We start from the raw sequence: 19372 nt of genomic DNA, 5'->3' as shown, positions 1-19372 counted from the left end.
CATACCTGTGTTGACCAGTCTAGAAGCAACAAGTTTTTCAAGCAGATCATCTGTAATAGGGCTTCCATCTTTATAATGTTTTGACAGTCTTCGGAGGGAATCAGCGTCCCACACCCAATTTTCAAGCATTTGTGATGGCACCTCTACGAAGTCAGTTTCCACATTTGTTCCACTAAATCGTGCAAAGTCGGTCTAAAAAGTAAACATAAAGGTCTTTTTTAAAAAGCACTGAATGAAAACTACATATATGATGAATTATAATTAAGACTCACCAAAACTTAAATCAGAATCAGAGTCAACTGCTTCTTTGAATGGTTAGGATAACCTCAAATTTATATTGCAAATAAAACACAGTAGCCAAGCAGCCTGAAAAATAACCCCCAAATACCCTTTATTAAACTAATATTTCATTCTTTTGAATCACAGAACACACTTGGAACAATCATTAAGAAATCATAACTGAAAAAAAATCAGTCTAAGTTAAAAGAAGCCTTAAGCTTTGAAAGTAAAAATATTTTAAAAGAATTTCCCATTAGAATTCCCTGGCAGTCCAGTTAATAAGACTGCGCTTTCACTGCTGAGGGCGCGGGTTCGATCCCTGGTTGGGGAACTAAGATCCCACAAGGCACTCAGGGCGGCCAAAAAGACCCAAAACAAAACAAAACAAAACCCGAAAGGAATTTCCCACTAAAAATGAAGAGATCCAAGAGATCTAAGACAAATCTCTCCCTAGCTCCCCTTTCTATTTGCATATCTTTGTTTACTCAATACATGCCTTTCTGGGGCATTCATCAGTCTATTATTTAACTACTCAAGTTTCCATCTAAATCAGTTAAAGAGTTAAATTACAACATTACAGACAGATGCCCTTTTCATGTGTGTGGTGTTTTGTGTTCTAAACTTTAAATAAGTGTTTCTAAGACAACCGTGTTGTAGAAAGCCAGAGCTGTACCTCTCAGATTGGGTAGAAGATGTTACCTTAAAACAAGAAGCCCCTTCAGTGGGATTTAGCACTATAAGAGTTGGCAAGTGAGGTGAGTTAAATGCAGCTATGAGAAAAGAGAAACAACTGATATACTCAGAAGTTAAAGTACCCACTGTAAAAATAAAGGACTTATTCTGAGGGTGTGGGCTAAGCATTAAAAAAAAGTTTTATTTAAAAAAGGAAAGTTTAGTAAATTGTTGAATCAGATGTTAGAAAGCTCTTGAGCAGAAAGATGGGAATTCACTAGACAGGCTGGTGTTTTTCAACCTTCACACCGTCCAGAGAACTCATGTAAAACTGCCATTGGCAGAGGAATATTTAGCATTTACCCAACTGGGTCAGCAGCAGAATGGGGGTTATTCTGTTATCTTTCCCTGAACCTCTGTCCTGTTTCCCTATTTAGATGCTTCACATCCCAGTCTTCTCTCTCTGACTTCATCATCCCTGGGGCTCTAAATGGAAGAAAGGGAAAGGAAGGCGACTTAACCACTGGAGAAGGCAGCAGACTGGTTGCCAAATCAGAAGCAAATAACCATTCTGTTTTTGGCCCAGGGCAGAGGCACAGATGTCAACGCCACCTCACATTCTGCCTTCCTCTCTTTATGAAAAAAAATGTTTTCCTTGACTTCCTATTATAATTGTGCTGATTCTAGATATGAAGATCTGCAACTACTGAAGGGCCAAGGGAAACTAAATTCACTAGGCACTGGAATGAGGTAAACTCTGTTTGAGGACAGGTAAATAATTTTTTATCCCCATAAAAAATTCTTACAGGTAAAGAGTCAAGGGCTCCAGAAAACTGAGTATTTTGCCACTTTCTTGTATATAATCTTCTAAAAATAACTACATCCAACATGATAGATAAAATAATTTTATACAATAATTATAATAGCCAGCATCTATGGAGACTTTACTGTGTCAGGCATTTTGCTAGGCTCTTTGCATGGATTATCTGATTTAAATTCCAAAACAATTGTATAAAGCACAGTAATCTCCATTTATGAGATAAGGAAATTGAGGTATACTGAGATTAATGGTAGAACTAGGATTTTAAACCAGGTGGTCGGCCTACAGAACCCCAATTTTAACCACAAATGCTATTATACCGCTCTATCTCAGAGAAAAATCAAAGAAAAAAAGGCTAAATTACGATGTGACAAATTGATGAAATCATCTTGGATCTAGTCTTATATCAAACTTGCCTTTATGTGAATAGTAAAAGCGAGGTTTCAGTGTGCTTCCTTAAAAATCTGATTTCCTCTATATACTGGAAGATTTTTCAAAGTTCAAACATGAGATTGAGGTGTAAAGGCCAGCCTCTGTAACCATCTATCCTGGATTTGGGATTCTGTAATACTAACTGCATAACTTTCTAAATATTATAGTTGTAAAATAAGTAAATAAAGACAAAATCACACCATCAACTATCACTGTACAATATTTTGAAAAAAATATAAATTTTGTATATCCTGCTTGTGTGAACATTTTTTGGTTAGTATTTGCTGATGAGAGGGAAAATCAACCCCAAATAACAATAAAATGTATGTGTGTATTTGGTGGTGGCAGTGGTATTTCAGAACCTAGAAAAACATGAACAAATGAATAACTCATGAGTTAAAATTAAATGAGAATTAATACAATTCTGTCACGCAGAGTAGAGAAGAGAGGGCTTATTCTCTCTGAAGCCACCCTGTAGTTGGGGAGAGAGCACAGCACATGAATGAACAGATCAACAATGTCTTCTAAAGAACAAAAGGAAATGTTTGCTAGGAGTAAAAGCCAAAAATTACTCTACTGCTTACTAATTTCCCGAAAGTCATGCTGCTTCTCCGTGTGCCCTTTGGGCAATACCATTTAAATATTTTTCAAATGAGGAGGACAAAGAACTTACAAAATCCAAAAGCTCAATTTCCAGCAAATAACTAAATTTGAACATGCTAAGGAACCCACAGTCAGTCACTGTGTACGTCCACAAGGAAACCATGGGCAAGTCTTAGGATCCAGCAGCCTGATGGGGGCCTGACGTGCAAAACAGCCTGGCTGTTGAATTCCATTACTCATTGATGACCAGCCGGCAAATACCACTCCCCAGTTTTCAACTGTATGTTCCAAAGAACCCAAGAAGTACTTTATACAGTTTTCAACATGAATAATTCAATGGTGTTGAATACAGTACCTTATAAGCATTATTGCTGCAGGAAATATTTTGACAATAAAAGCCTAGAAAACAAGGTAAACTAGATTCCTGTTTAGTTAGAAGTTCTCGAGAGGAAGAAAGTTGTCTAAAACTATGAGACTTTTCTATATTATCTTTTAAAACAGACAGTCGGATGCCTAAAATATACTCCGTTATAGATTTTTACAACAAATGACTTGATGCTACAGAGATTAATTTCTCAATTGATACAACACAGTGAGAGCTGGAGCAAAATTATTAAACTAAAGCTCAAAAAGTTATGCGAGCTTTAAAGACCAAATCCTATATGGGTTATTGTTCTAATTGAGACTGGTTGCTTTTAGCATTTACAACTAAAGTATTATTTTCATGAAAGCGAATCTCAGCTCAAAGAAAAGGCAGTTGCTGAAGTCAATAAGTGTACTGTGCTGAGGAAAAAGAACAGGGCTCAGGAGAGCGGACCTTGGCTGTCTGAGATGATCCCCTATTGATTTCTTAGCAGTCATTCCATGTCCCCTGTCTGATCTACCCCTAAATCCAGGGATGATGAAGTTTAAGTAACAAGTCATTGGAGAAAAAAAGTGCCACTGTCTCCTAGGCTTTGCTATAAACAGAAGGTTAAAGGTCATACTTTTAACTTCACATATACCTAGCAATCACTGGCAATGAAAACAGTAATAAAGAGAACCTGAATAACATTTTGTTAACTTTTACAACAGCCCTATAGTTCCACAGGTCAGTATTACCACCATCATTTAAGACATGTGAAGCAACACATTATCTGCAGAAGATTTTTCTAATCTAATCTTCCACCTTTGCCAATACTCTAAACTGCTCATTCTGTTGAACTCCCTGATGTTCCAGTGGTTAGGACTCTGTGCTCTCACTGCCGAAGGCCCAGGTTCAATCCTTGGTCAGGGATCTAAGACCCCTCAAGCTGTGTGGCTCGGACAAAAAGAAAAAAAAAAGGATACTTTCAAAAATAAATAAATACATAAATAAAGTGCTCATTCTGCTCCAGCTCCAGGAATCAAACTTCTAAGTAGCAGGTAATCATTAAAACAAAACAAAAATACAAATGTGATGTTTTCCAATCACCTTCCACAGATCTTCACCCAAAACCCGTGGAGGGTAAGCATTTGTGAACTCTTTAAAATCTGAAGTGACAATGCTTTTCCTCATGGCAATCTTTTCCCCCGTCTCAAATTATGACCTGTATGCTACTTATTGATTTCAAAAGAGCTGAATTATATATAAGCATAGTTACAAGAACACTTCAAACATGTATGGCACTTTATTCTTTCCCAAGTACCTTTCCACACATTATTTAATCTCATCAGCACTCTAGGGAAGCAGATATGAGAACTGTTGTTGTTTCTTATTTTAGGAATAAGAAAAAAGAGGTGGCCCAAGGAGGTCAGAAAACGTGCCAAAAGTCACATAGCCAGGCCTACAAATACACGGATGATTTTTAATCCAGTGCTCTTTTCATAACACTAGGGTGCCTTCCTAACTGATATAGGCTACATTTATTTAAAACAGCATCTAGTCCACAATATTTAAAGCAGACAAGATGCTCTACTAGTCTTTAGATGAAATTAACAGATTATTTGAAATGTGAAGTTTTTCTTTCACTTTAATAAGGCTTTATTGTGGTTCTCATGTGTTGCTTTAAAATAACGATATCTAACAGTCCAAAACTCATTACTGCTCTTAATGCACAACCAACACAGAGACATCACAATGGAGGCTGTTAAGAAGCATTACTCTTCTTTTCTACAGGAAGTTCGAAAGTCCAGCGATTACTGACGCCCAAACCACAATAAAGCCATGAAACAGGAACAGATACTAAGGATGCCACTTCCTGACTGCTATCTTCAAAATTATCTACGCTGTAGTGTAAACACAAAAATATGAGTGAAACTCATTCTCTTGAATGATGAGATAGACACCTTGAACTAGTCCATCTACATGTTTGAAAACTGGATGTTCCTGCTGACATATTTAAATATTACTATGACAAGCTCTAGCAAGCTCTTCTGGTCATCAAACTTGCAAACTGCCACAGTGGAGAACTCAAACACTTGGCTGCCATATCTTAAAACCAATCTACTGAATATGTATGGCAAACTTATAAATTCACTATATATTTCTCAGATAAGTCAGAAGTATTACTGAACACAGAAACTATTAAACCCCTTTTTCACTGCCATCTACTTTAGGTCAGTACAAAAGGTTTTGAAATCATTATAAAGCTGCAAATATATGGATCTGCATCTGTTACTTTTAAGACAAAAGCAGTGATCACTGGTTTCAAATACATTACTTTAAAAGATCTTAAAACGTTACAGGACATTTGAAAGGATTAACAGACAAACAAGAGATCTTTCGAAGATTATGTCATTAGGTGATGACCAGATAAGGGACTGTACTAATACACCATTCATCTGTATGACACATTTTGTGTTCAAGAAGGAGGTTAGGCAAATTCTAAGAATTGAATATAATCTACTGTTTCAAGAAAGAGACATCATTCATCATCAGTATATACACTGATTCATGTATATATTCATATGTATAGTTGTCATATATATAATTGTATGTTCATATATATAGCTGATTCATATATATGTGTATATATGAAACATACATATATTTCGTTCATAGTATATATATTGATCAACAGTAAATATGCTATCAGCAGAATATCAGTATATATATTATCATCAGTATATCAGTATACATACTGATTCATATATATTCATGTGTGTAGTTCAGTCATATATATAATTATATATTCATATATAGTTCATTTATATATATATATGTATATACATTTCATTCATGAGTTACAGAGCTTTAAAATGAAATAATACCAGGACAGTTATTTTCCAGTACTAAAATGAGTATTTCAAAGAATCAAAATTAATATAAGAAATAATGAGAATAACAGAGTTGTAGAGAACTGTATCGTGAACACATGATAAGCATACAATATTAAGGTTATAAGAGGGCTGTGTTTGAAAACAAGAACACGCATCAAAAGCATGGAAAACCGTATCTGAGGATCAGTATTATTTTAATAAATGTGATTAAGACACCAAATTACTTCCTCAGAAATCACTAGCTGATAATCAACATCCAAATAAAGGAGGAAACTGCTCTAACCCAGTTTTTAACTTGGAATTCAGTATGGTCTGGGCTTCAGGGGGTCGGTGTGCCCTTTGAAATTCCAGGTAGAAATCTGACTGTATAAGTGAATGTGCATTTTTCTGGAAGAGGTATCTATAGCTTAAATCATATTTTCATAGCTTCTCAGATCCAAAGAAGTTAAGATCCACTGTTCTAAAAGCAGACTATTGTTTATCTGTGTACAAATACATAACTAAGATCTTAGATAATCTAAGTAACCTAAGTCTGAAATTAAGAAAAATATTTGACTTTCCCAAATTATTCATAAAAACACTTGAGAAAAATGGAACCTAGACTTATCCTAATTAAAGGAAATGTCAGTCATAGAATGAACACTGATGGAAAATAAATATTTCAGGAAACCTATTGCTGTGAAAATAGACTTTAAAATTACCTAAGAAAGAAAATTTAGGTTATTCTGAAAGCTTTATTTTCCTTGGATTAAACAGAGAGTAGAAATGGCTATATCAGTATATTAGGATTTATTTATCTGAATAGATTCATACCAGAGTCCCCTCTGTTTTTTAAAATAAAACATGGAAACACCAGGATGTAAAGATAAAATGTTGAAAGAACTAAATACTTTTTTTTAACAAAAGTGATAGTAGTATTCTGGAAAAGAGTGGGTACATTTTTGGTTATTACAATGATTAGGGGCTGCTCTGGGGGTGGGATGCTGGATGTCCAGGACTGAACTGCACATGTCAAGACAATGAAAAATTGTCCCCTATTCTGCATGTCATTCATATGTCCTGCTGGACATTCATATCAATGAAAAATCTGTAATTAAGTGAGCCTAGAAACTAACTCCATTACACATATTTTTACAAAATTTTTTTTGCACACTTAAAGTTTCCAAGACTCTAACTACTAGAATCAATTGTGTAAATCAAAGTAAGATTACTTTCTATTTGGAAGTGTCCCAAGAGATAGTCACCATTTTGGAAAATCATGTCACTATTGAGGCCTGAATGTTTGTGTCCCACCCCTAAATTCATATGTTGACACCTAACCCCCAGTATGATGGTAGGAGGTGGGGCCTTTGGGAGATGATGAAGTCATGAAGGTGAAGTCCTATGGCTGGGATTAGTGCCTTATAAAAGAGATCCCAGAGAGCTCCTTTCCGCTATGTGAAGACACAGTGAGAGGGTGCTATCTCTGAACCAGAAAGCAGGTCCTCAGCAGACATCAAATCTGCCAGCACCTTGATCTTGGACTTCAGCTCCCAGAACTGTGAGAAATTTCTGTTATTTTTAAGTCACCCAATCTATGGTATTCTGTTATAGCAATCTGAACTAAGACAACTGGCTATACCATTCTTGGACTTGAATGGACAAAACAAACCGCTTAAGTATCAGTCTGCAGTTTTTGCTGCAAGATTCGGGGTCATTCACGTATAACCTGACTACTTCCTTATGTCTTACTACACAGCCATGCCCAGGCATTACAATTTGAAAAACATAAACAAAATGCTTTCTTTTATGCAGTGAGGATATTGCATAGATTAAAAAAAAATTATCTGTATAGAAAAAGACCTTTAAGGAAAAACTAGTTAAATCCAAATAAAGTGTTGAGTTTAGTTAGGAGTACTGTACCAATGCTGTTAGCTTCTTAGTTGTGGCAAATGTACTCTAAGATGTTAACAGTAGGGGAAACAGGGTGAGGAGTACTGTCTTTGCAACTTTTCTGTAAATCTAAAACTATTCTGATAAAGAGGTTATTTCTAAAAAGTTCATCTTTAGAGATTCATGGAGATTTCAAATTTGGAAAACTGTCCCTCTACTTCTGTAAATATCAGTTTTTAAACTGTTAGGCTGAACAACTGAACTAGATGTTTTCGTATGTCAACAGCGGTTAAATATTGGCATGTTCATATGGTTCATCCTAGAATAGTGTGGGCCTAGTTTACTGGACTATGTTACAAAGTTTAGAATAAATACACTTTTCATTTTTAAAAATAAAGAGAAATTAGTTGCAATCCGCTGCACACACACATTCTCTTTCTTAGTAAATTCTCCCCATGGTTATACTGTGCTATCTGTGATTTTAATTGAAGGCTAGTAAAGGAAGGTGTTACAAAATATTTATTATTAAAAAAGGAGTACAGAGTCTGGATGATTGAAAACCATTGAACTAAACAAAGCATTAATAAGCAGAAGAGACAGATTATAGCACAGTTTATCTCTGAAGCTTACACCAAATTCCTATGAGGAAAAGATTTGAAAGGAAAAAACACAGTATTTGTAACCCTTCCTTAACGACAGTTTTCTTTTTTTTTCATAGGGTGGTATTCAATGAAGCTCTTTCATTAGTGGATCAATCTCTGAGTAAAGGTATGTTGTGAAAACATAGTAAGAAAAATTTCGTGTTTTTGCAGAAGGCCTATGAAATTTCTGAACATGTTCAGCTTCTGAGAAAACATGTTAAGAAACATGTTGAGAAACCTGACATTGGTGGAAAAAAAATCTGGAAAAGCAATTAGTAGGTCTACCATAAAAAAAAAAAATCACTCACCTGTGCACAAATCTGATGCATGACGTGACCAAATTCATGGAAGTAAGTCCTCACCTCATCGTGTCTCAGGAGAGAGGGACGACCTGCTAGTGGCTGTGAGAAGTTCACCACGAGGGCAGCCACAGATATCATGCGGCTCCCATCAGGCAGGAGGCAGCCAGGCTGGAGACCAAAGCAGGCTGCGTGGTTATATTTTCCTTCCCTAAGGAACCAGAAGCACAGTTGGTGAGATACAAACACGCTTCTCTAGCAACAACGTTGGCATGGCCCCTCTCAGTCATTTAACCATATTTGATAACAGGAGATGCTTTGAAACATTTAATTCACCTTTTACAAAGTGGGTCGATGTTTTGTTGAAATGAAACAATGAAAACTAGACAAACAAAAACCCCACTATCACTTGATATGAGTTATATTTCCAAGGTTTCTTTTGTTGAAATCTTAATATAAGAATTAAGAATATACACCACAAGTAGGGTACAGCTGAATGTCCAATTTATTGTGACAAGCTCTTGCTTTTTGTCTTCAAAGATAGAGTCAATAAACACTAAATAGTGTTGAAGCAAAAGTGAAATAATGGAGTTTGACTTACTAGGTAGTTTTTCCTTAAAGTTAAAATTGATTAAAAAAAACTGATAAAAACTAAAATCCAGACAGTAATATTGTTCTTTTATTCAAGGAGGGAAGAATCAGTACTCATAATTAAATGAGCTCCTTTTATAAGCCAGACAGGCCTTTTTTGAAACAATGCTTTTATTTAGCCTTGGAAAAAGCATAAATTATACTATAAAGTCATCTATTCTAGGACAATGTGATACCAGTGATGGTAGCTCTCAAAAGCTATGGGCCATTAGACTTTATTACAGGGATAGGTTTCCTCCTTTTTTCTTTGCTCAGAACATGAACGTACATTCAGGTTTAGTGTGAATTTTTTAGTTTGATGTTTTGATTTGTATATCTTTTTCTGTATTATCTTTTCTTGGCGACTCATAACTTTTTTCCTGCTGTAGTTATTCAGGTAAAATAAAAACAAAAACAAACTAGTCTTTTTACTGCTTCCTATTAAGATGTAGAAAGCTGAAAAGGGCATTGCTCCTATTCTTACAACAACATGCTGGACAATTTGCAAATCACAACTTTTCTTGAACCCATCGGAAAGTGAAGGTTGAAGGGCAACCAACCTACAATCCATCTAAGACAGATGCCTCCAAGGAGGAAGAGAAAGGAAACAAGCACTTTTTGGGTTTTTGGTTTGTTTGTTTTTAACCTGGGGCAGACACTGCAGACACCAGTAAGAAAATTTTTAACAAATTGATAAAGATTGATGGTGAACCAGCAAAAATAGGGAACCACTAGGAGTTATTAGATAAGGGAAATTTTGCATCCATTTGCAGGGTCTTCTCCTTAGACCTCACTGAGTACACACAAAAAAGACAGGGGCAGGATGAGAGCTCTGGGAAAGAATCAGTGCTGATGCAAGCCTGGTGGAAGGGAGCATTGCCTAGATCCATTTCACCTCTCTCCTAGTGGACACGAGCCTTGAACTTCTCATGGAAAGGCAACAAACCCTGTTGCCCTAAGAGAACTGGTAAAAACCCACTGCTGCTGGGGGGATGGTAACACAAAAAAACACTCTACTCCTGAAGGAAGGGCAGGAAAACATCCTGGGCCCAGACCTACAGCTGAGGGTGGGGCAGTATCAGTATATAGGTCTACTCCTCAGACCCAGGGTAAGACTGAACAGAAAAGACCCCCACCCCACCTTTCCAGGCTAATAGGCATCCAGTAATAAACAATAGCAGTCTACTGCAGGGAGAGGAACAAGAGCAAGAAAAGAGACCTGCTCTAAGGCACAGCACAAATGAACAACCTCAAACTAAGTGGAACAGACACTGAGAAAAACTCTGGCAAATAAGCTCTCATCCTAAACACATACAGGAATCTGAAGCTTTGGGTTCACTGAGGTTAACCATAGCAATAACAAGGTCCAAACCCAGCTCAACTACTAAATGGAATGAGTTAAAGACTCACATTAAAGGCCTAGCAGAAGTACATATGTGCCCACTGCCAGGTATAAAAACTATTTACCTTAGTCTTTTCTGTCTTATATAAGTGTCTGACTTAAAAAAAAATTATAAGGCACATGGAGACGCAAGGAAAAAAGACACAATGTCAAGAGGCAAAGAGGGCAAGAAAAATAGACTCAGATATGACAAAGATGTTGGAGCTATCAGACAGAATATTTACAATAATTTAAATGTTAAGTGTTAAAGGTTTTGGAGGAAAATGCACAGTCAGATGGATAATTTTGGGAGAGAGCTGGAAACTATGAGAATAAAATGAAAATGCTAGAAATAAAAAGCACAGTAATGGGGATGAAGAATGCCTTTGATAGTCTCATTGATAGACTTCCCACAGCCATGGGAAGAATCACTGAACCAAAAGATAGGCCAATAGAAATTACCCTAAAACACAAAGATTTTTAAAAGGGTGCCAAGAACAAAACAAAACAAACAAAGACTCAAGAGCTGCAGGACAATATCAAATGATCTATTATATATGTAAGTGGAATTTCAGAAGGAGAATAGAGAACAGGATAGAAGAAATATTTGAAGAATAGTTGAGAATTTTCCAAAATTAGGGAACTCCCTGGTGGTCCTGTGGTTAGGACTCTGCGCTTTCACTGCCGAGGGCCTGGGTTCAATCCCTGGTTGGGGAACTAAAAGCCTGCAAGCTGCGTGGTGTGGGCCAAAAAAACCCCCCAAAAACCAAAAGAATAGCTCAGAACTTTCCAAAATTAACAACACTAAACCACAGATCCAACAAGTTCAAAGAACACCAAGGAAGACAAATACAAAGCAAACATCCAATAAAAGAAAGAAGAAAAAATTATCCCATATGCCTAAGTGTATGGAACTGCTGAAAGAGAGGAACAAAGAGAAAATCTTGAAGGCAGTCAGAGGAAAAGAACGCAGTACAGAACACAGTAAGAACACAAAAAGAACACAGTAAGAATTACAGCCAATCTCTTGTCAGAAACTCTGCAAGCCAGAAGACAATGGAATGCCATCTTTAAAGTACTGATACAAAATACCTGTGAACCCAGAATTCTATAAATAGTAAAAAATACATTTCACAAAAGAAAGTAAAGGAAAGACTTTCTCAAAAAAATTGGTATATATTACCAACAGACGTGAACTACAAGAGATTTTAAAGGAAGTTCTTCAGGCAGAAGGGATGTGATACCACTCTAAACTTGTAACAACAAAGCAATTAGTGCTGAAAATATAATAAATGAAGATATACTACAATCTATTTTGAATTGCTGTGAATAATAGTTGACTAATCAATAATACTAACAACGCACTGGGTGTTAAGCATATGTGAAAATAACATGTAGGCCAACGATAGCACAAATGATAAGAAATATAACTTGAAGGTAGACTGTGATTGAAGATATTGATATATACTTTAAACCCTTAGGCAATTTTTAAATTTAAAAATATTAAAAGGAGATGTAAATAATAAGCCAACAGTAGAGACAAAAATAAATCATAAAAAAACCTATCAACCCAAAAGAAGTCAGAAAAGTGGGGAAAGTATAGATGGGACAAAAAGTAAGATGGTTATACTAAATGTAAGTTTCCTAAGCATGTCAATTAAAACATTATTAGAGTGGATAAAAAAGCAAGCACCAAGTACAGTGTCTATAAGAAACCCACTCTAAATAAAAAGGCAAAGGTAAAAAGTTAAAGGATGGAAAAAGATACACTGCAAATGCTAATCAGATGAAAGCTGAATGGCTATAGTAATAGCAGACAAACAGAACAAGGAATATTACTAAAGATAATAAGGAACATTATATAACGATAAAGGGGACAGTTCTCTAAGTAGATATAACAATTCTAAATATGTGTATAACTAAAAGCAGAGCTTCAAAATATACTAAACAATTCAATATCCTGTGACAAATCATAATAGAAACGAGTATAAAAAATAAAAAAGTATAAAAAGTATATATATGTATAACTGAATCACTTTGCTGTACAGCAGAAATTAACACAACATTGTAAATCAACTATACTTCAATTAAAAAAAATACATGAAGCAAAAGCCTACAGAATTGAAAGAAGAAATAGACAAATCACTTAGAGACTTCACTCCTTTCTCAGTAATTAAATGAACAGGCTGAGAGAATATCAGCTCAGATATAGAACACCTGAACAACATTATTGGTCATCTTCACCTAACTGACATTTACAGAACCCTCAACCTAACAACAGAAAACAAATACTCAAGTGCACATGGAACATTCACCAAGACTAATTACATGTTGGCTGTAAATCAAAACAACTTAAAAGAATTCAAAGGATATAAAGTACATTCTCCAATAATAACAGAACCAAACTAGAAATAACAAGGCTAGCTGGAAAATATCCAAATATTTGGAAATTAAAAATATACTTCTATAAATATAGTCAACTTCTCTTTGACTAAAGGGCAAAGGCACAGATAAAGACAATGGAGCACAGACATTTTTTTCAACAAATGATGCTGGAACAACTAGGAGTCCACATGCAAAAAAATGAGTCGAGAAACAGACCTTACACCCTTCACAAAAAATAACTCAAAAATGGATCACAGACCTAAATGCAAAATGTAGAACTACAAAATTCCTAGAATATAATGTAGGAGGAAATCTAGATGACCCTGGGTTTGGCAATGACTTTTTAGATGAAACACTGAAGGCACAATCCATGAAAGAAAAAAAATCAATAAGCTGGATTTCATTAAACACTGTCAAGAAATTGATAAGACAAGCCATAGACTGTGAGGAAATATTTACAAAAGAGACATCTGATAAAAGACTGTTACCCAAATACACGAAGAACTCTTAAAATTCACCAATAAGAAAACAAACAATCAGATTAAAAAATATACCAAAAACCTTAACAGACACCTCCTCAAAGGAGATACAGAGATGGTAGTCAAGTATATGAAAAGTTGTTCCACATCATATGTCATCAGGGAAATGCCAATTAAAACAACAATGAGATACCACTACACACCTATTAGAGTGACCAAAATCCAGAATACTGACAACACCAAATGCTGACAGGGAAGTGGAACAATAGAAACTCTCATTCATCACTGGTGGGAATGCAAAAATGGTACATGCACTCTGGAAGACAGTTTGGTGGTTTCTTACAAAACTAAACATACTCTTACCATACAATCTAGCAATTGCACTCCTCGGTATTTACCCGAAGGGACTGGAAATTTATGTCCACACAAAAACCTGCACATGTTTATAACAGCTTTATTCATAATTGCCAAAACTTGGAAGCAACCAAAATGTCCTTTAGTAGATGAATGGGTAAATAAACTGTGGTATATCCAGACAATGGAATATTATTCAGTGCTAAAAAGAAAAGAAATGAGCTATTAAGTCATGAAAAGACATGGAGGAACTTTAAATGCATAATGCTAAATGAAAGAAGCCAATCTGAGAAGGCTACATACTGTATAATTCCATCTGTATGACATTTCAGAAAAGGCAAAACTATGGAGAAAGTAAAAAGATCAGTGGTCGCCAGGGGCTGGGGTGGTGGGGGAAGGGATGAAGAGGCCAAGCACAGGGGATTTTTAGGGCAGTGAAACTACTCTGTATGATACTATAATGGTATATACACATTATATATGTTTTTTCAAATCCCAAGAAAGTATAACATCAACAGTGAACCCGAATATAATTTGGGTGACAATGATGTGTCAACGTAGGTTATAACAAATGTACCACTCTGGTGGGGGACGTTGATAATGGGGGAAACTGTGCGTGTGCGGGGCAGGGGATATACGGGAAATCTCTTTACTTTAGGGTCAGTTTTGCTGTGAATCTAAAACTGCTCTAAAAGATAAAGTCTGTTTAAAATAAATAAGTAAAAATAAATAAATAACAACAACAACAACAGAAAAGAACTGTGTCAGGCTGAGCTAGGAGTGAGCAGGGACATGGGAAGGGAAGGCAGACAGAGGAGGGGAGAGAAGGGAAGAGAACCCACGGACATGTACACCAGAAACCGTGCACTGAATTTGATAACATTTTCAGCCAGTCCAGCCTCTGGATGTTCAATGCGTCCATCAGTGTTTCTGGAATGATTTCATGTAGTTAGACTGAATTTAAACAGGTTTACCTTTAAACAGGTAAACAGATCTATAAATATTATTTTACCGGGGAAAACAAACTAATCTGCAAGGTGTTTATCCTGTTATATTTTATACATCTTGGTCCATTATGAAACACCATAAGGACTTTCGATCAATTTAAAAATCAGTGCCATTGAGGGGTTTTTATCTTTCTTTTTAAAAAATAAATTTGATTTATTTAATATCAAAGGTTTCCTTACTCTGAGAGTATGTCTTTTTTACGTTGTGTTTATAAAATGATGGTGATTTTTTTTTTTTTTTTTGCGGTACGTGGGCCTCTCACTGTTGTGGCCTCTCCCGTTGCGGAGCACAAGCTCCGGACGCGCAGGCTCAGCGGCCATGGCTCACGGGCCCAGCCGCTCCGCAGCATGTGGGATCTTCCCGGACCGGGGCACGAACCCGTGTCCCCTGCATCGGCAGGCAGAGTCTCAACCACTGCGCCACCAGGAAAGCCCAAAATGATGGTGATTTTAAAAGATGCCCTTACCTGGCATTCTTATGTTGGAACCATTAGAGGTTTTTTTCCTGTTGTTTGACAATCTCAGTGTTTGATGAATAAAAATTGATACGTGATTTAAAAAAAGAAGAAACTGGTCTTTCCTAATCTACTACAAATATCCTTTTTTTGAGTCAAGTAGACAAAGAAAACAAGAAGCAAGCACGTCAGGAGACAGAAAGTGAATATTAACTAGGTCACTACCCTCACAAAACATCACTCTCTGGTCCCCATACCTGAGTGCTGGTAGCAATGGCCAGATCTCTGAGCACAAAAGACACCAGTTATATCTTGGCAAAGAAACAGCAGGATGGGGTAGCTAGACTTGCTATCTTTGGCCATGGAAAGAGAATCCGGGGACAGTTATAGGAAGCTCCAATGCTGAAGGAGTTCCCCTGAAAGAATTCTTGGCCTAAAACTGTATCCTGACACTCTTCAATTAAAAATAGACTTATCCAATTTGACATGGGTTTATTTTTAGATCATATCAGAAGTGAAAGTAAGTCCATAAAGCAGTGGGATCAGACAACTCTGCCTCCTGTCTGGTTGACAATAGTTAACCAGCCTCCTTCCTGAAGTCATGCAAAATCAGTAGGTTACGAAGTTGCATGTGCTGCTGATCTAGAGAGATGCTATTGATATAATTTACTCTGGCCTAGTTAGTAAAACTGCAACAAGCTGGCTTTGTTTTAGAAAGCAGCCTACAGAGAAAGTAATCCAAATCCTTTCATGTCTGATGAAACACTGTGGAGTACATAGTTACTACATGCTACAGACAGTAATAATAATATTTTTAAGTCTTACTACTGATTGAATGCCCAGGCTGGGTGATTAGCATATATAGTCTAATGCACAAAACAAACCTGTAAAGCAAACATCATTCCCATATAATAGAGGTGGATATAGAGACTCATAAAGGTTATGTCACTCAAGCATTCCAACTCAAGTTTGACTGACCGCCAAGATTTTGCTATTCCTTTATACTGTGCTGCCTTTCAGCCAGACTGAAGGGAGTGGACATAGATTTAAGAGTACTGGCAGACAGATCACCTGAATAATAAACATTCTGAAGTCAATTTTAAATTAAGAAATGCAGGGAATTCCCTGGCAGTCCAGTGGTCTGCACTCTGTGCTTCCACTGCCGTGGGCCCAGGTTCAATCCTAGATAATGATGATGATAATGATAATAGTGATGATAATAGCAGCTCACATCTACTAAGCACTTGCTGTGTGCTGGGTAGTCTTCTAAAAGCTTTGCATGTAATTAACCATTTTAGTCCTTACAACGACCTTACAAAGCAGGTATGATTGGTATTCCCATTTCATAGGACTGTAATATAGGTAAGGAAACTGAGGCAGAGAAAAATTAAGTAAGCTGCCTAGTAAGTGATGGAGCCAGACATTCTGGCTTCAGATCCCACATTTTTAATCCCTATACTAGGAATCACATATGAGAATTATGAAAGACAAGAATCTTAATCTGGGTAGGAGTTGAATCCCTAAGGTCCCTTCCAACACGGTGATCCTCAGTACCTTGGATAGAGGTCCAAGTAGAACTGTCCTAATACTTCTCCCGTAGCTTTATCTTTCACAGTGTAAAGTGTAACACTCTTATGCCAAACATGAGCATCTGTCACTTGCTCAAATGAAAGTCCCAACAGCTCCTGGTAGATGTTCAGTAAGCCTTCAGTGACCACTTCAATTGGGAAGTATTCCTTGAGGATCTCTTGGTCTACAGAGTACTTGAGTTCTTCTGTCTGAGTCATGTAGTAATATAGATCCCAGGCATTGATTTTCCCATCGTATTCAAGACCTCTCTCTTCACATTCCTTTTTCTTCAAATTCAAAATAAACTCTCGTTCTGCTTCACCCAAGGGTTTTAATTTCTGGCTTAAATCATCTGTGAGGAGAGGGAAAAGTTGGCAATCCATTGCTCTTGGAAGCAGGCATATTCATACATACCACCAGTATTTTAGCATTGTGCTTCCTCCTTTGTCACACTCAATACAGATACATCAGGAAAAAAGAAGGAAGGAAGGGTGGAAGGAAGGGGAGAGGAAGGGAGGGAGGGAGAGAGGAAAGCAGGCTTTATTATGACAGCACTGCTGTTCTCTTCAGGGTAATTTATTTTATGGCTCCTCACCCTTCTTCTTCTTTTTTTTTTTTTGCACCACCCAAGTCAGGCCACAACTTCCTTACATCATCAACAAAGCTGAAGTTTATCTCAGAGAACTCTGCCTTAAGAACATTATAATTCAGGGAATGAAGCGATAGTGAAACTAAACTCATGTACGTGATTATTCTTCAATGAGGTTAGGCTCCTCAGAGACCTAGGGAAAACAAATCGGGTGTGACCTGAGGTCAGAATTACTGAAAACTGTTCATCGCCTTTGAGAGCCATGGGTTTAGTTAATCACTATCCCATTCCTATGAAGAAGGTCTATTGGGACATGGCAATTCTACTTTTTAGATGGATAATGCAATTTAACACTGTGGTCCGTTTTTGACTATTGCACTGTATTTGGCTAAAGGAGTATGCTTTTATTATGTATTTATTTTCCACAATTTGCTACATATGTAAGATAAAAAGCATTGCTCCTGTAAGGGGCATCCCCATAGTGTGAGGTGAAGGCAGCAGCTTGAGCAGTGCTGTGAAACAAAAAGAGGAAAATCATGGAAGATATAGAGAGATGTAATTCTGATTAGAGAGAAAACTGCTTTTAAAAAATTAAGTTAATGAGGTATTGTTAAGGAAATTTTTCAGTATACACAATCACCACTAAAGGAAACATTCTCACCCAAACTATTAACTCCCCAAGCCAATCTCTTGTATACAATACATCAGAACAGATGGCAATTACTGGTTCACATCTCTGTTGTTTCCGCTCAGCGGAAAATTCATTGAGTAAAGAAACTTGTCTTAGCCCTTTCTATAGTCCAACTGTGTAGCACGCACACTAATACAGGGCAGTTATTTCATAAATGTCTCATGAATGAATAAATGAATTATATAATAATGAATAGCTACTATTTGTACAACACCTGCTACATGTCATATGTGACGTCAGCATATACATTAATAATTCAAGGTGCGGCCATAGAGAACACAGAGGACTAAAGTGCAGGCTGCATGCTGATTTTGACACATTATTAATCATCTCCAACTTTAAGCTAATAAAATTATACACTAGTTGTTAAAGGTGAATAAACTCTGAAAGGGGTCAATGAGAAAGTTAAAAAATAAATCATACTCTGGTAAACTCTGATTAGAGAAGATTAAAACAAAAATTAGTAGTTTTGCAATGGTTATGTTATGCAACCATTTTCACTAAAATGAAAGAGAAAACCAGAGTGACTTGGAATAGTGACACTGAGATTGAGAGGGGTAAGGGTGATAGAGTGTCACTGACTAAATGTCATGGATATAAGCTCTATGGTTTTAAAAAGATTAATGAAAAAGTGATTTTAAATGAATGTGAAGATAGTTATTAGATAACAATTTTGATGCTTATTATTTTATATTCTTTTATGTATTAACAAGTGGCTTCTGGAATATAAAATATTTTTTTGTTTCTATATGCTCTATTTTCATTTATGTCCTGTCAGCTTATTTCATACAACAGGCTAATCCTCTCTCTGTAGGTCCCTAGACATCTTCTTAGAAATTAATATAAAAATCCCCATCAAGATACAAATAGAATGAAGCAAGGACCATAATAGGAATATAAACAATGAGCAACTCTTAGGGCCAAGCACAGTATCTAACGTATAGTAGGTGACCAATACATTTCTCTTGCATGAA

At 36.4% G+C, this 19372-nt stretch overlaps 1 protein-coding gene across 7 annotated transcripts in view; it reads right to left on the bottom strand.

Moving 5' to 3' along the window:
- The window catches only part of NLN (neurolysin), a 100021-nt gene that overhangs the window by 14125 nt on the left and 66524 nt on the right, over positions 1 to 19372 (bottom strand). For all 7 annotated transcript variants that reach the window (XM_030844404.3, XM_030844442.3, XM_030844435.3 and 4 more), the window contains 3 exons: positions 17104 to 17470; positions 8868 to 9069; positions 6 to 192 (listed from right to left, as the gene is read on the bottom strand). In XM_030844404.3, coding sequence (XP_030700264.1) covers positions 6 to 192; positions 8868 to 9069; positions 17104 to 17470 — 756 coding nt within the window. The remainder of the gene's footprint in view (positions 1 to 5; positions 193 to 8867; positions 9070 to 17103; positions 17471 to 19372) is intronic.

Source organism: Globicephala melas, chromosome 3 (assembly GCF_963455315.2).
Source record: "Globicephala melas chromosome 3, mGloMel1.2, whole genome shotgun sequence".
Classification (NCBI taxonomy): domain Eukaryota; kingdom Metazoa; phylum Chordata; class Mammalia; order Artiodactyla; family Delphinidae; genus Globicephala; species Globicephala melas.
The sequence above is the reverse complement of the archived record's forward strand: the minus strand, read 5'-3'. Positions and strand labels throughout refer to the sequence as shown.